Below are 24,513 nucleotides of genomic sequence, written 5' to 3'. Positions count from 1 at the left end.
AATTAAATTTTATGTGTACTTTTTAGTTTGTCATTTCTGTCACTCTACTAACATGGAGGAGGTGGGGTGTATGATTTATACTGCAGCCAGCCACCAGGGGACGATCAAGAGACTTTAGTTTTAGTTTTGGGGAGCTTTCATATCGTCCATCTCTATATAGATTCTATGGTTTTAACACACACACTATGCATCGTCATCAGCAGGTCTTCACACAGACAGAAGGCGACAGTTGTTCTCCCGTGTCAAACATTAACAGCAGTGATGCACTGGTGGACTCACAACCAGCAGGTTAGACTGGTTAGACTGGTTAGCCTTCTAGAAAATGTTTCAGGCTGCAGACGAGGCAGGTTAATTATGTTACGAAGCAGTACACAGATTATGTGATAAATAATTTCCAGAACCTTTGCATGCAATACTAGACCTGTGTTTACAGCACATCAACACTGGTGTTGGCCCTTATAACTAAAAACACTTAAATCTCTGTGTCTTTCCAAGTTTACATATTTGTTTGTATTGACAGCTCTTTTTCATCCCGATATTTGTTTTCTTAAAGTTCTTTTCGGTTACAAGTGTGTGGGTGTGAGAAACATCATCAACACGCCCTCTCACTTTCGATGAATCCTCTGAATGTTTCCCTGCTGTATTGTCACATGGGCTCTTTCGAGACATTATCCGGGGGCTGGCAATAGAAACTCACAGCAATTGACTCGTAAATTTGTGTTCTCACATACAGCCCCTCCGGATAATTTCAGGAGGTTATCTGGAGTTCAGTGCAGGTTTGATAGCAGCTTGACAGCTGTACTATTAAGCAACCAAAATGACGTTATGTTAATCTCCAATGTAATGGATTGAAGAGTGAAGCTAAGAACCTTCAAGATCCACTACATTGATAATGGTAAATTTTATAAAAAAAATATTTTTTTATATAAAAATAACTTTGCACCCTGTCCCTATTTCAGTTAAGAGTTTAAAAAAACAACCTCTCATCTGTGAAGGGCAACGGAAATAAGCTGATTAAGTTGAATATTTAGACAATGAACGTGTTTGATTTTGCATTTCAGTTTGGAGCTCCAATGCGCTGCCCTGACCCTGATGTCTCAACTGGTGAACTCTGACCCAAAGGTAAAGAATGATTAACATGTATGCTTTAATCATTTCTGACCACACACACAGGAATCTGTTGATATTCCTATAGAGTTTGAACTGACTTGAGATACAGAAATGCACAAGAATTATGTGTCAGTTGTTGCCAACAGCCGTGTTGCTTCATTTTGGTTGTAGCTAGTAGCTTAGCATTCTACTCGTTGCCCTCACCACAGGGCTGAAGAGTCATTACACGGTGAATCAATATGAAACTGAATGAGGAGGGAACACACCTTTTATCTCAACACACTTTTTAACTTTCAATAGTAGGTGCCACTTATAGCACAACCAATTACATTGAATTGCAATAATTACTGAAACCGCCATTATCACTGTTATTAGCTCCACATGTGCTTCTACCATGTTCTGAGAAAGGTCACTGAGTCTTCCTCAAAAATACTTTAAAGAATACTATCAAGGTGAAGAAAATTCAGCAAGATTTCATCAGAAATTAGATTCTTTGACTTAGAATTTGTGCATTTTTTTTATTTTTTCAAAACGGAAAGAGACATGCCCTTCATGTTCATAATAATGTTATTTGTCTTTTTTTGGGACCTGCTTCCCCAATTTTTGTTGTTCTGGGTAATTTTGTTCAGCCTCTTAAGACCATTGGAGCAGCTTCAATGTTCAGTGAAGCTCAGCAACAATGAATGTTGTGCTGTTACTTTGAAGTTTGCCAAACAGGAAATAATTCTATCAATGTTGTTGCCATGACTGAGGTCTGCCCCCGTGAATGTCTGTGTCAAACCGATATGGTGAAATTAAAATAATGAAATTATCAAAATGATCTAGCTTTGATTTTGGCCTAGTTAACAACCACTGTTGTAGTTTATCCGAGCACATAGAAGATTCAACTGGGTCAGCTGACTGACTGTTAAGGGCCCGCTGCCCCCACCCCACTGACTGCTACAGAACACTGGTCGCCAGTTTATTAAATTTGTATTAATGTTAGCTTGTCCAAATCACACCAAACTCAGTACTGCACTTCCCATGACCACTAAGATGCATAGCCAACTGTCTTGCAACAGCACCTCTGAGAGATAAATGCTGTTGATCGTATCATTTTTATACCAGAAATGTGGACAAATTGGATGTCATCATTCATTCATCTGTGATGTATCATAGTGGAACCTAGATCGATACATTTAAAATCAAAAGGGTTATTGTGATTAATCTATAAAAAATGTCTGTTTTGATCTTGATTTCTAGGTTGCGATTGCAATGTCTTGTTTTGCTCAGTGGGGGGCGCTGGTGTGCTCATGCTGCAGCGAGGAGCAGCCGGTGGAGGTGAAGCTGATGGCCGCCTCGGTGTTGGTCAACTGCACAGAAGCTCTGCTGACCAACCCTCATCTGCCACTGGGTGAGTCTCAAATGCGATAAAACAAAACACAACGTCACACATCGCAATACAACGTAACACGACTTAACACAATGTCCGCCTCTGGTGCAGTTACGGAAAATGCTCCGACGAGAAGGCAAATGTTAACAAGTCCAACCTCTGTTGCAAAATATAAATTTAAAGTAATTTTCTGAAAATGTGTTGATCTGAAACACAGAATGTAAGACACGTGTGTGTGTGTGTGTGTGTCTGTGTGTATTTCAGGTCTGTTCACTACAGTTTCTCTGTGGAGGAGTCTGTTCACATTGCTGCAGGATGAAGACCATGAAGTCCGAGATTCAGCCTCTGATTTCATAGCTAATGTACCAGCACCTCTGCTCAGTAAAGGTACACACTCACTGCTCAGATTGGAAATGATAATGCGTGCGCACACACACACACACACACACACACACACACACACACGTACGCTTATAAATCATGCGTAAATACACCTTTTTCAGACCTGTACACAACCCTGGTAACACACACCCATGTTCACATTTGCTTCCTTGGTGGTGCACATGCACACTGACTCAGATACAAACACAGCAGAGTCAGTGCAGAGTGATATTGCAATGAAATATACACACACACACACACACCCTCGTATGATTAAATAGACACACACCAATATAAAAAACACCACAAACACATGCTGATGTTGAAAGCGGTTGATGACATCATTTCGAGCAAAGGGTGGTGAAGAATTCCTGTAATGAAGGGTGCTAATTCCAGTTTGGCAGAGGGGACACAAGAGTGTAAGAGTGTTTGTGTGTTTCTGTGTGTGTGTGCTCTTGTACAGCTTCTTTGTGAGGACCAGGTTGAGTCTACAACCAACGGACTGAGGACATTTTGGGAAAGTGAGGACATTTGGGCCGGTCCTCACTTTGTGACCCCCCTTTAATGGACTGTTTGGGGGTTATGACTTCGTTTTAGGGTTAGAATTAGGTTTAGTTTAGGTTTGGGGCTAGGGAATGCATTATGCCAATGCTGTACAAACTGTGTGTGCGTGCGTGCATGTGCGGTTATGTATCTTTTTTGAGAATGTCTCAGGTCAGTTCTCTGAAGAATTATATGTTGCCCAGCCTTACTCACAAATACCTCAGGTATACAGACACCAGTGACTGGACCCTCACAGCTCTCTGCGTCCTTCTCAGAGGACAGAAAGCTGCCACCTATCAAGTATCCCCCTACAAACAGCCACAGTGCTACTTCCTGTCGTCACCACACTCACTTCCTGTATTTTGCTAGTTTTCCTCCCTGCACCACCCTTATTGTGTCTGTTGGTACTGATAGTATCTCATAACATAACACAAGATAGAAAAACATCTCCTCTAAAGTCTCTGCAGCCCCACATGGAAACGCTGTTTATGGATGGGAGGGCAGAGTCATGAGGGAAGACTCAACTCCAGCTTGTTTCAGCTAAAGCCTGAAATGGACTCTGGTTTTGTGCATGTTCATGTGCATGGTCCTGGTCTTACCATTGTGTGGGTGTTTTGTGTGCGGGAGGGCGCGTGTGTGTGTGTGTGTGTGTGCTTGTGTTTGTGTTGCATAAGGCCAGACAGCTTCAGATAAGCTGTCAGTTAAAATCTGATAAAAGCTCAACAACATGACTAAGATAGAGAAGTTTTTTCTACAACAGGAAGAGAACACAATAGACATAATTACACACTGGGTGTCCGTGTGTGTATGTGTGTGTGGGACTGGCAAAATTTAAGGTGAGGACGTGTTAAGGTTCGAGTAAGGCAAGTAAACGTTATAGTTAAGGTTTGAGTACGTCTCCAAGAAATGAGCTTGTCCGTGTGTGTGTGTATGTGGGTATAAAATAGAGTGGGCTATCCTCCTTTGTCCGTATCCACTGTTCATTTGGAGATTACAGTGTTTCTCTGTGTGTAGGAGGCGTTGTGTGTGTGTTACTTACCGTGAACCCGCCTACATTTCCTCCTGGATGCACTCTGGGTAATGAGTGTGAGTGTTTGTCTCTATTCTATTGTGTGACCGTTCACCCTCCAGCCAAGCCGCTCAAAAACTTACTCCAACTTCCAAACTGACCATGAAAATCTGTCACCAGGAGAACAAATCTAGAGCTGCAGTAACTTTTCCTAGGAACTTAGAACCTTTGCAGGAAATCTTGCAGGAGTCCCAGAAAGTCTTCACAGTGTGGCAGCACAATAACAACACCCTGGAACTGAAGCTATATGGAATTCGGCCATCAATTGTTTGGTTGTTTTTTACGAGTAACACCTTTGCATTTTCTCCAGTGACATGTTAAAATGTCGTCACTGAAGAAATTCCATTTACAATAAGAGGACACGAACGAGAGATAACTCAAATCAATCCTTCCTCTTCCTTTTTTGCACTTATTCCCTTTTCCATCTGAGTTTGATATAGAGATCAAGTTGTTGTTGGGTGTATTTTATAACTTTTGGGAGAAATGGGGTATTTTTATTTAGTTTTTTTTTTAGCTCAGCTGAACTTACTTTGCAGACTCCTGGTCAAATGTCGGGTGTGTTTTCAAGAGCTCGGCTGTTACAGTGGTTTAGTTCTCGCCCACCATTGCAGACACCTGGTGTGTGTCTCTCTTGTTGACCTGTATAATATCTTTGGTCAGCATAGTTACCTGCTGGTGTCAGAGTGTCAAGGAAACAGAAATAGAGTAATGCAGCATGTTGTTAAATCATAGCTATAGTGTGGTGCTGTGCCAGTGGAAAAACAACTGTCTTTTTGTGTGTGTCTGCGTGTGTGTTTGTTTGTTTGTGTGTATCTTTCCCGTCCCCTTCAGGCCAGCCAGGCAGTCTGCTCGGAGGGTGATGTAGTGTGTGTGTGTGCGTGTGTGTGTGTGTGTGTGTGTGTGTGTTTTATGACCTGCCGTTGCAGAGTCAAGTATCGGAGGTGTTAGCTGCTTCAGATGCAGGCGACGACTCCTGGCCCTTTGATATGGAGGACAGCCAGAGATGTGAGAACAGAGACGGCTTTTGCAAAACACTCAGAGACACAAACGGTCATGCAAAAGGACAAAATGCAAAACAACCCTCCTCTTTTAGAAAGACAAGAAATATATCGAAATTTAAATGTTTAAACTCATTGTTGTGTTAATCATGTGATAATAGTCTTGCTGGACAGCACAGAGACATGTTGATGGTGTGGTACATGAACCCAGTATACATTATAACCATTAAAAGAATAGTTTGATGTCTTATCTGGTTCACAGCAAAAAAAGAGGATAAATCTTCCCAAAATGTTAAATTGTTCCTTTCATTGATGAATTAGAGCAAGACTCGCCTTTCCATTAATAAACTGCTTTGAAAAACTCTATTCCACTTAAAATAGATGAATTTCCTTTTACACTTACATTTGTGTACTTAGAATTTAGATGAGTTATAATACAAATAACCTGTTTAATCAATGTGGGAGAGAAATCTGGGCACATTCACATCAGGTCAGTGAAGTCTCTTCTTCCCAGAGCCGTGAACCACAGTGGAGCCATTGTCCTGGACAGGAAGAGCAAATCTAATTTAACCCCATCCTGCCCTCCAACACCCCCACACTCCCCCTCCAACCCCCCACCAGCATCACCACCACCGCCGCCCCCCTCTCAAATACCTCCAGAGTAATTGGGTCTGAAATCAAACTCCGCTCACCCTCACTGGACCTCCAGCACCGTGACAGAGTCGGGGCAGGAACAGAGGGATCACTTTATATATAGAGCACAGAGGGATTTGGATCGGACGACATGTGATAAGAAGGCAGTGATTAGAAATGTGGTTAGGGGAGACAAAAGTCAAAGGACGTTGAACTGCACTGTTATCCCCCACTTTGATTAAAAACATAGGGAGCTTTATTAAACAAATAAGCAAAATTGAACAAAAACATGACAGTAATGAGACGTACAGCCAACAGACCTGACAATTCAAACAACACTCATTTGATATATACTTATCAGGTCAAGTAAGTCGTGTAGGAATTTAACAATTAAATAAATTAGCATATATATAATCATTGACTACATGGAGTATATATATATATATAGTGTATAAATAATATTACATTATTTCCAATTGACTATTAAATATTGAAGATTGTTTACAGTGTAAAACAAGATTAACTGATAGCTGCTATTAATGGAACAGGAATTCACACACAACAGACCCCCCTGACTTGTGTCTACTGAAATATCAGCCCCCACTTCTTTACTCCAAGCCATCGTCACATTATCACTCAAATATTCACCATGATCAACAAATAAAGAGGTGTACTAATTTAGATATAAAATGTCTGATATTGAGAGAGTTAGATTTATACCATTCCCAAGTCTGTGCAGAATATGAAGCTTTAGCCGGCCATTTGGTTAGCGTAGCTTAGCATAAAGAGTGTAAACAGGGGGGCAACAGACCCATCTACCAGGACCACTAAAGCTCACTGTTAACCAAACCGTAAAGAGAAAACTATTACGTATAACTACAAAAAATTACTTCAACTGATAATACTCTGATGAAAGTTTGTTCAAATTAAAGTTAAGAAGTTATGTTTGTTCAAAATTAAAGTTAAGAAGTTATGTTAACACAATTAATAACATTTTTATATCTAATTTATTTGTATGTCACCAATTGAAGTTTGGTAAACAATTTTCTTTTCCCAGCACATGTTATATTTTCTTTGACGGTCTTAAGTTAGAAAAAAAATCTCGCCACAGAAACATTAAAGGACATGACTGTTCAATTAAAAACGTAAATTACAATTTAAGGGTAAGGTAATATGCAAATATATAGCAGTGGCAAACCTTTATCTCTTGTTCACTTTGGTGACCTTTGTGTATGTGAGTGTCCCCTATAGGGGGTGAAATCTTTCCTTTTTTTCAAGATTAAATGATTTACATCTTAAGTGTTAATTATTTGAAAAGGTTGCTTGTCACTGAAGTAAGTTATGTTCTGACAGAGCCAAGCTACCAGATTCTTTTTTGTTTCCAGTCTTTGTGCTAAGCTAACAGGCTGCCGGCGGTTTCACATTCATCATACAAATGTGAGAGTGGAATCAGTCTTCTCATCTAACTCTCCACCAGAAAGCTAACGAGCTTATTTCCTATTTTTTAAACTATGCAAACAATACAAATACAAATAAATACGCAGTAGGTTGCAGCGCTCTTGAGTGGCCTCACACACTCTGCTGACGTGCCCATATTTTCCAGGGCAGCCTCAGTGAACCATTTATCAGCTGGCTCGCCTGAAGTAACCTCCTTGGCTCACTATAAAGCGAACAAATCCTGTGTCCTTTCCCCCAGTTCGTTGACCTGCAGCAATGAATGGAAGGCTATGACCTGACGAAGCTGAAGGACACTCACTAAACTCACCATGACCTATTTTTGATCACTCATTTACATAGATGTACAACTGAAGGTACTTTGTGCTGCTGGAGAGTTGATTTTCAGCTCTCAACTTTCCTGTTGGAATAAATAAGCTGTTATTTTACTGTCCAGTGAAAACACACGAACACAAGTGATGTTTTTTGCAGGTTTAACTCAAACGGCAGCGTGGGGAAATGAGATTTTAATGATTTGGTGTGAAACAAAATCACATGTCTCAGTAATGACTGGTGGCTGCAGGCTGTGTTGAAGAAGTGTGTTTACAGTGTAAAGCAGCAGGTTGTGATACTTGACTGTGACGTGATTTGAAGATAACAGGAGTGCAGATTATCTCTGTGAAGCCATTTCTCAGTCCAGACGTGTCAAGCTGAGGCAGACTCGTTGCTCATCCTGTGTTACTGTGAAACAAACGCAGTCAGACCCAGATCTCATTGTAGCTTCAGCTCAGGCGTGGTAATATTTATGTAACTGCAACTTTCACAGTCAAAAGATCCACAGACAGAAAAATCACAAAAAACAGGGTCTCGATCTGCCCCTGGTGGCTGGCTGCAGTATAGGCCATAAGCCTGCCAGGTTAGCAGATGGGACCAAACTAAAACAAACATTTTCTCAAAGATGGCTCTGTCATTTTAGTTATGATCACACTGATGTATGTTCAAGTGGTCATTTCTCACTAAGTTTGTTTTTAATTAGTTATTTGATGCTATAAAATATTGGGCCTCGATACCGCTGCTCCACCCCCTGATCACTACTGCACAGACTCTAGCTCTAAATTACGTCTTGGTACAAGTTGTCAGCCTCCGCATCCGGGCTATTTTGACTAAATATCTGGAAAGTGGGAGGAATTGGAGACATGTCGTCCATCCATATATACAGAACTATGTTTGGGACAAAATAATACAAAAAATTTAAAACATAAATAGATGATTTTTTTTTGCTGCTCCCTAGTACTTTTACTTGTCATTCATGCCAGCTGTGTGGATGAATAAATAAACATTTAACAAAAAATCTATAAATTATGTATATGAGCACAGCATTTAAATGTGCGTTTACTTATTTGTAAAGATATAATAACTGCTGTAACATAGGCACTGGCCTCTGGCTTTTTCTACTGTCGACTAACCCTGTTTTACAGTTATGGCATCTAATGAATACAAATAACAAAAGACCAATGGGAAAGAAGCAATTGGATCCATAATTATATGGGATTGACCCATATTAGGACCCATATTAACAGACAGGTGAAACCAGCAGTGTTTTTTATTCCATATCTGAAAAGGTATTTAAATTCAAACCACAGAATTTACAATCGGCTATTGTTAGAAAATCTTATTTCATTAGTGAAACAGGGAATTTAATGAGTACGTTTGAAGTTTGGCTGTGTTTTCATGACAGAGACAGACAGGAGACTTCCACCTTCAGGTTTCCATTGAGTTGTATATGATCCTTTAACAGCCACAGTCTGGACTCAATGATAAGAGCTGCAACAGTAGATTTTTATGTTAATGCTCACCATTCTACTTAGTTTTTGTACTCTTTGTCGTGTTATTGTTTCCCGTTGTTGTTCTCAGTCTACAGAGGAAGTCAGGGCTGTAAAGTGTCTGTTTTTATTTCACACCTCTCTCTATCTCACACCCGTACTTCCTGGTGTCTCGGCTCAAGTCTGTAACAACTGTGTGTGTTTGTGTGTGTGTGTGTGTTAATGTTGCGGGTCTTTTCCTAACGTTGGGTGAAAGTCTTTGTCGACTCTTAGTTGTTTTGTATCCTAGAGGCTTGTTTTCAGACTATTCAGACAAGGCAAGTTGTATGTACTTTTGAGTTTGATAGAATACATTTTAGAAGCACCAATACCCAGCCCCCCTCCTCATCTGATCACAGATTAAACCCTGGACATGCAGATCTCTGTGGGCCCCTCATTTGACAGACCGTCTTTGTCCAGGCTGTATGGAATAAAGACGTGACTGTGGGACAGGGCAGGTGTAGCTAAGAGACCCATACGGTGGTCCGGCTGCAGTTTACAGCCCAGGTGGGATGGGTGCCCCCTTACCCCCTGCTTAACAGTCAGTTGGAGGGGGGGCGGGAGATAGGGGGAGGGCTTCAAACCCAAATCCTTTAGATGTGGGTGGCTGAGCAGAGGAATTAACTCCCTCTACAGTGAACATGATGACACCAGTAGCGGGAAGGCTGCGGGGGCGGGAAGTGCTTTGGATTTCTCTCATTTCACTGCCCTGACAGCCCGACACCCCCACTGACATCCCTCTGCATAGACGGACAGATAGAGAGAGAAAGAGAACTTGATTAAACCGAAAGGGAAACTGCAGTGGTGCAGCAGCCACTTCTCAACTTTAAAAAGGCAATAAAACCCACAATAACCTCCAATAAATCACAAAACAATGAGGAAATAACATGCGATGCAATTAAGAAAAGAATCATGTAAAAAATAAAAAAAAAACTGAGACTAAAGAAAGAACTATAGCTATACTACATGCTGCATGTGCAATGGAGGTAATATAATCTACTATATAGAGAGCAAACCTTGAAAGGTCTCATCAATCAGATACATGTAACAGATATGAGGCAATATCCAGGTGAGCAGTAAACTATCTCCTCATCCAACACACAGGAGAATCATTGTGCAGCGGGACGGCAGCTGACAGCCAAGACTTCCTGTCGTGTCCTTTGTCAAAGCTGATGACGTCTTCTACAGAAAGTTGTTTAGCAGCTCGTGGAGGGGATGTTAGATGTTCTCCATGATGGTCCAAAGTTTGTTAAGCATCCTCGTCTCCACAAGCAACTTCAAGTCCTCTAGGGAAGTCCCCTCAGCACAGCGCCAGCCTCACCTCTGACCCACATCCTATCATTCAGTGTGTGCCCCAATCTAAAGAAAAAGGAAACTGCAGTAGATAAGGCTTACACACAGAGGGATGAAATTGTAAATTGTTTTAATGAGGCCATTTTCTTCTTGTGTGCAGTTTAACCCTCTTTAAAAATGTAAACACACTTCCGTGTTGGTGTTAGCATGTAGCAGAAAGCACTGCTGTGCCTACAGCATCAAACACCCTGCTAACTTGCCTGTAGACTCTTTATTTTGTTTTGTGGTTTTCTGTCCACATACGAGGTAGCTGTGGCACATTGGGCTGCTTTCATTCCATCATGTACACTTCCTCAATAAAGGTGATAGTGAGGGCCTGGTGAAGGGCTGGTTGTGCTTCAAGATGCCAATTTACATATAAAGCACTTTATAAAAACGTAGTTTCCACCGTCTCGAACAAGGCAACCAAAGATCTTAGTTCAGTAAAAAAAACTCTTCAGAATGGTTCAACTGTTTTTCTGTTTCCTCAAGTGGCACAGGGTTAAGTTTTTCCCTCACGCTCCTGCCCTGCCCAGGTCCAATGAGTGCCAGTGGATGAAGAGTGTGCCAGGGGATGCCAACTGCACACCCACACACACACACACAAACACACACACACAGCCTCACCCCATCATTCTCAAACACATTCACTCACCAACTGGCAGTGATATTGTCATATACAGAGACAAGGTTGTTCAAAATCAATACTCAAAACAACATAGGACAACATTCATACACACACACACACACACACACACACACACACACACACACACACACACACACACACTCATATGCTTCACACCAGGAACAGCGTGAAAGACAATCCCCTTGAGAAACTGAGCATTTTGCACCGACAGCTCGAGGAGGGAAATCGCGTTAAGCAACGTGTAAAACCTCTGTAGAAAAGTAGATAAATTGAATGCAGCTAAAATTTCCTATTCGGGGTAGGATTCTGTAAAGGCTTGACATCAGAAGAAGGGCCGTCCCAGAGAGAGGCGGCTTCTTGGTAAAGAAAGGAATTTGTCACTCAAGCTCCTAAACTCTTAAATCTCCTCTAATACGGGACAATCAACAGCCTCTAATGTTCACAGGCCAGGTCTCCCTCTCCGCTCAGACGTCGGGCTCGGCTCTGATTTTACGCCTCCTCTCTGAAGACGGAAAACAATCTGGGTTCCCGACCCTATTCGTGTTTGTGTGTTTTACACTGTATGTGTGCTGATGGGGTCTATATACAGTACCTCCACCCTCCCTCCCTCCTCTCTTCCCATGGTGGTAGTGTTTTGGCTAGTGGCTCTCGAAGCCTTTTGAAGTTTCTGGTGTTATCTGGGTGTCAGCTGTGGTGAGAATGGTAAAGGTGGGAGAACAACTCTCTCTCTCACACACACACACACACACACACACCTCTGTCAGATAGTTGCTGCGAGGACAACTGGTGATGTTAAATGGAGTTGAACTTTATGTTTCCCCTTTTGAAGTGTGTCTCACTTCTACAACACTAACTGTGTGTGTGTGTGTGTGTGTGTGTGTGTGTGTGTGTGTGTGTGTGTGTGTGTGTGTGTGTGTGTGTGTGTGTGTGTGTGTGTGTGTGTGTGTGTGTGTGTGTGTGTGTGTGTGTGTGTGGCGCGCGCAGTGTGAAAACACAGGACTTCAAATAGCAAGAATATTTTTTTTTGCATGAGTGAAAAATAAATTCCATGTGAGCATTACATTGACACAGTCCATCCATCCATTCATTAACACGTAAACAGGAAGTGAAGTGGAACGTTTGCTCTTACTGTGCGTGCATGCGCATATTGGTGAAACGTGCAGAATGTTTTGCTTCTATGAGCCCAGAGAAGACACGCATGCGCACTCGTTCAAAATAGGTTTGGAACACACCATCAGCTCTGCATCATTCAATCATCGCTACGTCACAAGCACCAACGGTTACATGCCCACAACGACGGCAGAAAAGTGGGGATTATGTTTCTGTGCAGGTGTTGAGTAATCAGATCTCTCTTTATGAATCGGACCTGGTGTTTTCATTTCACAGTTGATAATCCTACAGACTACGCTGTTTGTTCCCTGCTCTGGGACTTGTGGCAGAGTGACATGCATGCACACACATTTTCCTTTAGCGTGCAAATCCTTTTGAATTTTACAAATAGTGCACTGTTCAGCTGTGGAAACTGGAGTTATTTAGAATTATTTATTTCAGTTTTCAGTTTGTCAGACTTTGGATTTAATTATTTTGGATAGAGGGACACACCAGTACAAGTAATGGTTTTTCCTTTCATGCCACCGCATCACACGATACTCCATGTGCATGGATTATGTCATACACATGCACTGCTGTAGGAGCCCATTGAGAAACCTGTGGACAGTGTATATAGCTGAGTAGCTGACTCTGTGAGTCTTGAGTGTAAAACAGTGTTTGCAGACTATAACGCGTTGTCTCGTCTGTCCTCAGAAATGGCCGGTGTGTCAGTGTGTCCTCCTGTAGCTCTGGACAGGGGCATGGGGCTCCTGTGTCGGCTGTTTGAGCTGTGGGGGCAGGTTCCCGCTGGTGTCCTCACACTGACAGAGTGGCTGCTGGGAGACAAAGACGACAATGACGAGGCAGTTGCAGACGATGCTTCCTCTCTGGTGAGTATCACTCAGAGGTCACACAGAGTATCTTTGATGCCCTTAGAGCAGAAAATATATTGACAATTTACAATGTGCTACAAGAACATCACAAACTGTACCAAGATATTTGTGAGACAGTAGACGACATGTCCCAAAAATGTATAGCTTATGATTGTCAGAGTTTTATTTTCTGTCAGGAAAACTGTGACACTGTGATGTGATCATCAGCTTACTTTTCATATAAGAAATGAATACATGAACAGAGAAATCACTACAAATGCTGCTTCTTAAGGAACTTTAAGCAACAGTCGACCTCGTGTTTAAGACTCTAGTTTTGAAAAACAAAATCATCATCTTTGTGTTTTATGATAGAACACTGGTTTATGCTAAATTAAGAGTGTAATTCAAGTTGATTTAACACTGTGTTTGTAAAGTGTGGAAACTTAGGCACAGACAGAACAATATATTTTTTATTGTTGCTCTTGTTTTACTCACAGTAGCAGACAAAGTATCTGGGCAGTTTATAGCCACCAAGGTTCCTGCTCTCCGACCACTGTGTTTATTTTCTTGTTTTGTTTTGGTGCCTGTTTAATTGTTGGGTTCTTTCTACTCAAGACTCGAGTTAAACAGCTTTGAGCAAGTAACTGTAAACCCCTGCTTCTTGTGGCTGATTGTCCAAATATCCTGAGCTGTAAAGTTGTTCTTCTTAAAGCTGCACTACTTACTGTTGTTTTACTAACGATGTGGTCAAATGACAATGTGGAATTTGAGCAGTGTCGCTCATAGTAATGAATCCACGGAGAATTTTCACCTAATTTTGCAGTTCCACTCAGTTTTATAGTCCATTTTTGCATCTTTGAGCTCACTGTTTTGGTTTTCCAGATCACAATTTATCTGTTTTCACTGCTTTCATCAGTGTTGTTGATTCAGCAAAGAAAAAAACAACTTCATGCAGCTTGCCTAGTAGCATTGTGGAGCATTTGACAGCTGATTAGTCAGGTGTTGGTCCCTCAGGGGTTAGTGGAAACAAACATGACTGGAAATTAAAACTAATGTTGCCTTGTGCTTGTTGCATTTGTAAATATGTAGCTGTTTGCTAACAAGTTGGCCAAAAAGGGGACAATATGTCAGTTGTATGTCTACAACATAGGCTGTATGTGAAGATGGACGACATGTCTCCATTTCCTCACACTATCCAGAAATGAAGCTAAAATACTTCAGATACGACCAGTGCCATTTTGGAGCCTTCTTCGTTGTAGCTATCGGGGCATGGAGCCATGGTAGCAAGGAATCGCCGATACACACCCTTGACCAATTCAGAGTCAATCTCAGCTGTCAATCATGACATGGCACCCTGTTTTCATAAGCAAATAACTAATTAAAACCAAACGTACCGGATAAATTATCCCTTGAACCAACATCGGTGTGATAAGAACTACCCAAAATGACAGGAACCATCTTTGAGAGATATTGATTTGACGTAATCTTTGACTTTTTAATTTGGTCCATCCACTAACATGGAGGAGCCAGAATTTATGGCCCACACTGCAGCCAGCCACCAGGTGGCGGTCAAGATGCTTTGCCTTTACTTTTAGCAGTCATGTCATCCATTTTTTTATACAGTCAATGGTATACAACTTGTTCCACTGCCCCCTAGTGGCCAAAAAACAATCGGCTTTAACTTGCACTCTAGTAAACTGTTGTTTTTCTAATGACCAGGATGAGGAGGACTTCCTGTTTGAGAAGGGGGATCTGAACCTGTGGGCCGAGCCTGTCCAGTGGGTGAAGCTGCTTCACAGACACCTCACCTCCCTCATCCCGACCTTTAAGCAGAGCCAGCACCCAGGAGCAGTAATCCTGGATCAAGCCCGGCTCCACACTCTATCCGCCCAGGCCCAGACCAAGGCCCTCAGCTCCCAGCAGGCCCTGGACTCCCTCCCTGCCCTGCCCCAGTTCTCCTGCACTGCGGAGCATGCCCGGCTGACCCTGTGGCACCAGAGGGCCACACTGGCTCTGGATGTGCTGGAGAGGCTGAAGTAGAGAAATGAGCATGAAGCATCTCTAATACCACCAATTTTTCAAGGGAATTGTCTGTAAGTCAGAATTCCTTATATTTCCAAAAAAGGAAAGTTTTCAGATAAATGAACACAAGACCACAGACCGGCTTCTTGGTCTTTTTTTTACTCTGTACTTGTCTCTTACTTTTTCCTACGAATTTTACCTTCACTGTTTATCAGATTTCATTTTTATGGTTACTGTTCATTGATGTCTCCTAAATAAATATGTCCCAAAATACTACATGATTTCAATGCTCCATTTTTCCGAAAAGGAAAGACATAGCTGTACGTCTCAATTATTTCCCGTTAATAACTCTGTAATGAAGCAGGAAAGAGAACAAATACACAATATTAATATGATGTGACTACATGTGGGAAAGTTGTGAAGCCATAACAATAATTCAGCGCGAGCTTGTACACAAAGACACTTGATGCACTGTTCTCTTATCAGCAGGAATGTGTCACACGACAGTATTGAGTATTCAGTATTGAGTAAACGGACCATTCTGCTTTCCCTGTGTCTACCAGGGATTTAAAGTTTGGAACAAAACAACTCGGTGCCTAAAGCTTCAAGCACCAACTTCAATGGTGTGATTGTGCAGCTTTATGGCCGAGGCATGGGATTGTGAAATCAAGTGTTTGCGCTGACACGTCACCAAAGTTGTATTTCAGTGTACGCTTCGAGGTGTGTTTATACGAGGTGTTATTTTCCTGTGATATTTAATTTACTGCAGGATTCTTTCCATTGGACTGTGTTTTTATTCTTCCCTCTAGTTTTCCTGGTTATGTAATTAGGAGGACGGCACAATGGACTACTGTCCTGTGTGTGTGTGTGTGTGTGTGTGTGTGTGCGTTAGTGTGCGTGCGTGGTTTGTGCTGCCTGCTCATAAAGCTGGACCCTGCTCTCTCCCTGGTAGCCATGTTCCCTGTTACAGTAAAACTGACGTAATGTTTTGGAACAGCTCGACATCCCCCAATAAAAACAGAGCTGTGTGATGGGAGAGAGCGGTTTGGGACGAGGACATGTTCAAGGGATTTCTCAGGAGCCTCGCTGTGTCTGTCCTTCACATTAAACTATTTATCACATCTTGCAAACGCGCAAATAGTCCTGGGACAGCCCTCAGCCTAATTTTAGGGTTGGTAGTAGTAGATTCCAACCTCTTATGTCACTTGTTTTTCGCCTGTTGCTATTTTCCCTTTTTTTTTTTTTTTTACCTCCCTCTTTCCTTCTCCGACCAAACCATTCAGCTCTTAAGAGAATATTGAATCATGTCACAGAAAGAAAAATCATTTTTAAACCAATCTTTCAATTATGATCCCGTATGGAAAAGACTTAATGGTTACCAGTGTCGCAGAAACCTGCAATTTCTGGTGATATGTGTCGCACGAGGTTTTTTTTACACCCTCGGCACCAAAATATCAGCCTTTGGGAGTTCTGATGTCGAGTCTCGCTCTCTGTTTGCCAGCGCTGCAATCTTTCCACTGCGGTTTTCCAAACTCCGAGAGTTAGAGCTGCAGTAGTTTGACGTTTTCATGTGGACGTGTTGCCGTCCTGGGAAGGTTACACCATGCTGAGACGGGGGCAGCTTAGTGCAACCACACTGCACTCCCTGACTTTACAACAAGAGGGGTGGGGGTGGGGGGGAGGGATTTTCATTGGGGAGAAAATGAGGAAGCAGGTTTTGCAGCAATAAGTAAAGGAATGACTAAACATGACTTCACTGCAGCCAGTTTGTCCGGAATGTGCCTTTAAATCCTGCTCCGGCTCTGCTCAGCAGGTGGCGCCCCATTCCTCTCACAGTCAGTTCTCACTCTGCTCTCATGGGGGCAGTGTTAACCTGCGGAAACGAGAGGAAAGCAGCATTCCTGCAGTCTGGGCCCTGGCTCTGACACTGGGAAAAACAAGGGAAGAGAGAAGCTGAGAGTGCTCAGCGAAAAAGAAAAAATAGGAACCAAAGCAAATCTCACTTTGTGTTTATAATGACTCAACGTGTTGTGCTTTTAAAAAAAAAAAAAAAGGGGACACATTTCTAATCTGAGGATTTGGTGGAAGTTTAGTTGTAGTTGTTGAGATGGTGCTGAAGTGGGTCATGTGAGCACAGTGGGTATTAACTTGTCTGTTTTTCCATGTGTAGTAGACTGGAATAGGCGGCGTGTTGCACGGTGGAAGTCGGATTATGCAACGGGCGGATTCTAAAAATTGTGCTGCACTCTGCCTGGACTCCTCTCCGCTCATAGTTGCGGTCGCAGCCCCATCCACAGGGAGAGCGGGATGGAGAGGGAGGGAGAGTTTCCTTCCATTACAAATACATGTGTCAGCTTCCAAGTGTGGTGCTCCAGGGGCCGGAGGATTTGTTGTTGGCGGATCAAAAAGGACCCCCAGACCTTTTGCTGCAGGGGTGACGGAGCCTTTGAGCAAGGCACCTCCTCGCCTCAGCTTCAGATGACAAGCCCAGGTATGAATGTGCACTGTAAACTGGCTCCTTCCAAGATACGAACCCTCCCCCCCCCACAAGAAAAACATCCACAAAGATTGGTTGTGTGATTAAAAAGAGGGAAAAAAAGTTTTGGAGGGGTGTGAGGAGGAGGAGGCGGGGGAGGAGGAGGAGGAGGAGGAGAGGGGCAGCCGGGGTTAGATTTCAAGGCGTGGTGATGAAGAATAGGCGGCCAACCGGTGAATGGAAGTTTTTTTTTCCTCCGAGAGGAGGAGATGGAGGCGGCTCCTCGCGACAGAAAAAACTTTGCGCCGACTTCTCTTCGCCCCTCCCTGAGGTGCGCCAAGCGTTTATATTGACGCAGAGGAGGCGAGTGCGCACAGTGAAGCTGTCTGGTTCTGCGCTTCCTGAGGGGGAGGACAAATACAATACACCTACAACTCCAACAGCACCGACCGAGTCCCCTCTCCACTCGGTTTCTTCTGCTACGGACCTTTTTTTTTTCTAAGAGGAGGGAAAAGCGAGGAAACTGCACGCGTCCAACCTTTCGAAGCAACTTTTCAAAACAAACTTTTCCGCAACCAAAAACCAGCCGTGGCACAAACTACCGCTCGTCGCATTCAGGGATCCTGCTCGGTCCTCCATGAAAGAGGGAGTGCGACTGCCAACTTGGGGAAACGAGATGTCTGCCACCGTCTTGTCCGCTTTCTACGACATGGACATGCTGTACAAGGTAAATATCAGTCTGGTGTTTCTTAGTCTCTTGGCGGTGCGCTCCTGGGGAGGCAGCGTGCGAGGGAGCTGCAACAAGTTGGGGAAACGGTGTTAAACGCGCCATGTGGTGCGCTGCTCTGAGATCTGTGTCTAACTCGTGTGTTTTCCTCCATCAGCAGGATAAAGGCATGAACATGAACGCCCTCCACATAAACAGCATGCTGGACAAGAAGGCGGTGGGCGCTCCGGTCACGTCTCCGGGCTCCGGCAGCCCCTTCGGGCCGGGCTTTTTCCGCAGAAACTCGACCAGCAACGTGGAGGCGATGAACAACGGCAACAAGTACAACATGGGCTCCGGCTACGGCAGCCTGAAGGAGAACATGCCGAGCGGCGTCAACAACAGCAGCGCCACGGCCCTCATGAACAAGGAGAACAAGTTCCGCGACCGAGCCTACAGCGAGAACGGGGAGCGCGGCGTCCTGCAGCAGAAGCCCGGCTCCCAGATCAACTCCACCCGCTACAAGACCGAGCTGTGCCGGCCCTTCGAGGAGAACGGGTCGTGCAAGTACGGGGAGAAATGTCAGTTCGCTCACGGCTACCACGAGTTGAGGAGCTTGTCCCGCCACCCTAAGTACAAAACGGAGCCGTGCCGCACCTTCCACACCATCGGCTTCTGCCCGTACGGTCCCCGGTGTCACTTTATCCACAACGCCGACGAGCGCCGGCCCGCTCCGGCCAACGCCAACATGCAGACGGGGGAACCCCGGTCTGCCCGCGAGCTGTGCGGCTACGGGCAGAGAGACATCCTGCCGCCGCAGCAGCTCGGCTACAGCCAGAGGGACAGACCAAAGCTCCACCACAGCCTCAGCTTCTCCGGCTTCTCCACCCACCACGGACTCGAGTCTCCCCTGCTCGACAGCCCCACGTCCCGGACCCCGCCGCCGCCCACCACCGGCTCCTCCTGCGCCTCCAGCTTCTACGATGAGGTGCTGTCCCCCAACTCCATGTCCTGCATCAACAGTGCCTTCGCCTTCCCCGGGCAGGACCTAAAAGCCTTACTGGCCCCGCTGGCAGTGCACACCACCGGCGGCTACGCCAACAACCACTCCACCGGTGCGTACTACGGGAACATGCAGGGCAGCGTGTGCCCGCCCTCCCCTCCGACCTACAACATGAGCCACTTGCAGGCGCTGCGCCGCCTCAGCGGGTCGCCGGTGTTCGAGCCTCCTCCCAGCCCGCCAGACTCCCTCTCTGACCGGGAGAGCTATGCGAGCGGGTCCCTCAGCTCTTCCGGGAGCCTCAGCGGCTCCGAGTCGCCGAGTCTGGACGCGGGGAGACGGTTGCCAATCTTCAGCAGGCTGTCGATTTCAGATGACTGAACCGCGTTTTGTTTCTCAAACGGATTGTATGGACGGGTCAGAGGGGGGGAGGTGGAGGTGAGATAGACTGTCCTTCAAGCAGAGGATCCCAGTTGAGACCCCCTCTCACCCCCTTTTTCAGCGGCATCCACCCTGCTGAAGTGCCTTTGAGCAAGACATTGAGTCCCTAGCAGCTCCAGGGGTGCTGACCCTGCTCTGACCTCCCTGGTGGGGGGCAAGAGAAGAGTTTCACCCACAGGGATCAATAAAGCTTCATCCAGTTTAAAGTGTCCTTGACGAGGCATTAGTTTAGTCTTTTTCTTTTCTTGTATGTAATATAGCTGTATTAAAACTTAGATAGCAAACAGAAGGCATTCCATCAGTGCCTTGCCCAAGGGCTCATGGCAGCCCCCTCTCCCTTTTTGCTCCATCAGGCAAGCCACACTTTTCCTGGGATTAGATGTGTGTGTGTGTGTGTGTGTGTGTGTGTAACATGACTTGACAAGAAGAAGAGACTAAGCGGTTTCAGATTTCCTCCATCCTGCCAAGAATATGCCTTGACTCAAAGTAACACTTTTTTCTTTTTTTTTTATCAAAGTGTGTTGTTTTTTTTTTCTTCTTCTCTTCCTCTCTGAAAGCTTCAACTTCCATTCCAGACCTGTCTTCTCCCAGCGCCACCCAGTGGTTCGTTTGGTTAGTCTAGTTTGTTGCTTGGTTAAAAAGCACTCTTGAGTTGGGTTTGTTTGGGGAAATCACTGCTGATGGTTGAATATATATTTTTTTAGCTGTTTTTTGAGTGATTTGCATAGCGGTGCATAACTGGCTATGGACTATTTAACTTATTTATTATCTTGTGAAAAAAAGTATAGGCTACATTGGTAATTTGTGTCCATACTGTATTTATCAAGTATGATGAAGCAATAGATCTATATTCTTTTATGTTTAAATTATGATCGCCATTATTAATCTGCATAAAGTGGAGTGTATGTTCTTTTCACAGTAATATATATATTTTGTTTTTTTTTTCTCCTTTTTTGTAACTTCACTTGGTTATTTTTATTGTAAATGAGTAAAAAAAATCTTAATTTAAGAGAACGTATGTGATATTTATTTCATTAATTTTGTTTCCTTGTTTACGTTTATTAAAAAAAGGTTTGCGTGATTGCTGTTTGCTCTTGAGGTTGTGTCAGTGCTGTAGAAGGCTTTTTTTTGGGATCCCTATTTAGATGTATCTGTAGAATGTATAAACAATGTGGTTGTACAGACCGTCCAAACCTTAATTCTTTTCTTGATCTAGATCAGGCTTCAGTGACAAAGAACCCAAGTCAATAAATTAACCAAAAAGTATTTTTTTTCTTTAAAATTTTGTTTTCTCTGTTTGCACGAGGTCACACTGTGATTCCAGCCACGTGCTAAAGAATGTAGCAATCCCTTGTGCCCCAGTATTATTGTGTAGTGCCTAAGGGGTTCACCATCTTGACATGCCTTAAAATTAACCAAATAAAGTATTTTTCCTACATGGCATCTTTTTATACACAGGTTGAACTGAATGTAGTGTTGGATTCTGAACATTTTGTTAAGGTTGTTACCACTCAGACACTCTGATAAACAACCGTAACTTCTCTCTAAATCCCCATTCCTCTTGTTTTGATTTCCTTTTTCTCTGTTTTCTCTTTTTTTGATATTGAAATCTAGTCTGAGTCTTGAGTTTGCTGGAGAGGGAAGTGGATAAACACGTTTGGTTTGTACATAGTAGGTACAGGGGGATGCGCACTATGTACTTTTGACTACTTTATCAGAAGTAAAGCTTTTTGAATGTAACAAAAAAAAAAACGGACAAAAAGACAACGAGAGTTGTAATATTTTTTGGGGAGTCAGTTCACTACAAATTGAGTGTGAGACTGTTAACTTTGTACTGTACATTTATTTTGTAGTTCTCCCAATAAAAATCATTTTTCGAAAAAGCTCCAGACTGTCGAGCTGTGATTTCTTTTCCCCTCCGGAGTGTGAAGATTCAACAGGTGTGACGTGTCGATCGAAAACGTGAACTGATGATGGTCAGGAGCGTGACACTTGTGCTTCTCATGTTGCTCACATGAAAGTATCAGGTGTCTCATGACTATAGTCTTCTCCCCCCCAGAAGAAAAAGCCCTGGGACAGGCAGGAGGGTGGGGGAGTGTGTGTCCTTGGTACAGTGGAGCCTTTGCTGCCCTGTGACACTATTTGTCCTGGGACCCTCGGGGGTTCTTGAGCAGCGAGTGTTGGCCCATTGTCCTGAGCGTACAGTAAAAACAGAGAGCAGGTAGTTTCCACAGTGTAAGGAACAGCCTGAATTCCTGTCTCCTGTCCAACAAAGGAAGAACAGCTTAAGTGTCGGTATGTGCCGTGATAAAGGAGAAATCTGATTCTGAGGCGGAAAGCAGCAGCTCCACAGAAACTGATAGCCCCGAATAAAATGTATGCAATATTACATAGTGTGTAATGTTGTGCTATAAACAGGGCGGCATGCGATATGCCCTCGCCTTCTGAGGAATGAGGTCTGGAATTTTTAAATGGAAAATGTATCTGTTTGTGTGTGTGTGTGTGTGTGTTGCGGTCACAGAAACGCCAGTTGAATTGTGTTGGGGGCTCAGGCTGTAAGTCTATCTGGGTGTTTGCCATCAGGATGAGATTCGAATGTTTCAATAAGCTGCGTCATGATCACCTTGACTGACACTCAGCATCCTGGCAGAATGGCCACTTGTAGTTTACATGAAGATGAAGCAGAAGTTTTCTGATGATTAATGTTTTTACTATTCGAGGGGAAAAGAGTCAATCTGAACAAACTAAAAGAGGCTTCGTCTGCTTCTGTTGTATGAGGTCACAGACCAGAAGTTTATAGATATTAAGAACACATTCTGCAACGATGAACCTGAATCTTTGACAAACTTATTTTACCTTTGCATCTATTCAATTACCTTCTGAACTTGATTGAAGGATTATATATTGTGGAAATCTAATCTTCAAATCAAGAATTATAACATGGACTTCATTATAAACCTAATGTTTCAGTACAGTTAATTTCACATCCATAAATACAGAATGGCAAACAGTACCCCTGAGAATATATGAAGACCCTACAACTTATCAACAAACTGTCCAAATGTACAATGAACTTTTCAATGAGCCATAAGAAACTGCTTCCCTCCCTCTTTCTTTCATTTTCTCTCTATGTTTATGTTATGTATCATTTTTGACACAATGCACTGTTTTATTTTCTCTTATTAATATTTATTTATCTATGTGAGTACATATTAAGTTCATTTAACAGTCACTTTAGACAGATATTTTCTGTGTTGAGCACATATCTGCAGTACTTGTACATATACACGTTTGTAAATAAAGCAGTTAAATATATGTATCGTGTATTTCATGAGTTTTTATGAAAAACAAATTAATTGAAAGCTACTGTAGCTGTCATAAATCTAGTACAGTAAGTACATGTTCTCTCTGAACTGTAGCGCAGTGGACTTACTGAAGTAGGAGGAAATGAAAATACTCCAGCAATGTACAAATACCTCACATGTCAACTGAGGTGCAGCTCTTGAGGAAACTAGTTTCCACCTCTGAGGTTGAGAAGTGAGCGATGAACACTATGAGCTGTGTGTTCCACTGGCTCAAACAAGGATTGGTTCCTGACAAGTGGGACCAATCAGTGAGCTCCGGTCACATCTGTTGGATCCTACGTGCTGTTTTGCCCGATCGATCCGTTGGAGTAATCCATCAGAAACCTGTTATTGCCAGTGATATCCCCGTGCTCCGGGGTCAGACACGTTGAGATGGATGTATCAGTCTGGGAACTGAACACCAGCCATCAACCCGTAACTGATTAACTCCCTAGCTGTAAATGTGTTTCTTCTATCAGGCACTTGAGCAGGTAAAACGGGGACAGTAAGTTTTGCAACTCTCCAGCATGTAACAGGGCACAAAGAGCCCTTCCCCTGCTCTGATTGGAGTGTAACATTCGGTCATGTCTAGACCAAATAAAAGCCTGGGCTACATTTCAGCATGAAGCCCCCTGTTGTTGTGGCGCTTCGATTTCCCCGAAAAAACGGTCCTGCAGGCTATTTCGGCAAAGTTATCAGTGGTAGCAAAGGCATTAAGAAAATAAAGGGCCCAGGAGTCATGTGGTGCCTGGAGTTCAGGCCAAGATAAGGGAGGCTGATAAGCGCGCCTGCAAATATTTACTGTGTCCTCAGGATTTCATAATGAAGTGTTTATCAGAGCAGAGCCAAAGGGCCGCACAATGTGCCGGGCCCCGCCAAGAAGGATCCAGGTACCTGTGACTCAGTATGTGTGGGGATATGAGTGTGTGTGTGTGTCGGTCAACAAACCCACATGTAATGTTGGATTGAGTGTGTTAACATTTTACATTTGTTTTCCCTAAAAGATGAACTTCTGTGTAAGGATGCAGTGGTGTTGGTGTGTGCACACAGGGGTCTTGCTGGTTAATGGGGTCCGCAGCACCTACAATGAAAGGAAACGCTCTCTGACTTGTGATTAGGGCAGGAAGAGTCCCGCTTCCTGGCCACCACCCATTTCCACCTCTTCTTCGTCCTGCTGTTT

General features: G+C 43.6%; 2 protein-coding genes across 4 annotated transcripts in view; both read left to right on the top strand.

The window, feature by feature from the left end:
* Positions 1-15,640, top strand: part of thada (THADA armadillo repeat containing) — a 98,209-nt gene extending 82,569 nt beyond the window's left edge. For both annotated transcript variants that reach the window (XM_035172763.2, XM_035172762.2), the window contains 5 exons: positions 1,062-1,122; positions 2,353-2,503; positions 2,747-2,869; positions 13,187-13,362; positions 15,064-15,640. In XM_035172763.2, the coding sequence (XP_035028654.2) occupies positions 1,062-1,122; positions 2,353-2,503; positions 2,747-2,869; positions 13,187-13,362; positions 15,064-15,384 (832 nt within the window). In that variant the 3' untranslated portion in view covers positions 15,385-15,640. The remainder of the gene's footprint in view (positions 1-1,061; positions 1,123-2,352; positions 2,504-2,746; positions 2,870-13,186; positions 13,363-15,063) is intronic.
* A 2,531-nt stretch (positions 15,641-18,171) lies between these two features.
* zfp36l2 (zinc finger protein 36, C3H type-like 2) lies at positions 18,172-21,872 on the top strand. Of its 2 annotated transcripts, none has more exons than XM_035172550.2 (2): positions 18,172-18,569; positions 18,730-21,872. In XM_035172550.2, the coding sequence occupies exons 1-2, from the start codon at positions 18,480-18,482 to the stop codon at positions 19,927-19,929; spliced, it is 1,290 nt and encodes a 429-aa protein (XP_035028441.1). In that variant the 5' UTR covers positions 18,172-18,479; the 3' UTR covers positions 19,930-21,872. The 2 variants fall into 2 exon arrangements, with proteins under 2 accessions (XP_035028441.1, XP_035028440.1); XM_035172549.2 differs by having other exon boundaries at positions 18,174-18,569; positions 18,727-21,872.
* Positions 21,873-24,513: the final 2,641 nt, after the last annotated feature.

The sequence above is a fragment of the Hippoglossus stenolepis genome, chromosome 12, assembly GCF_022539355.2.
Source record: "Hippoglossus stenolepis isolate QCI-W04-F060 chromosome 12, HSTE1.2, whole genome shotgun sequence".
NCBI classification, from domain to species: Eukaryota; Metazoa; Chordata; class Actinopteri; order Pleuronectiformes; family Pleuronectidae; genus Hippoglossus; species Hippoglossus stenolepis.
The sequence above is the reverse complement of the archived record's forward strand: the minus strand, read 5'-3'. Positions and strand labels throughout refer to the sequence as shown.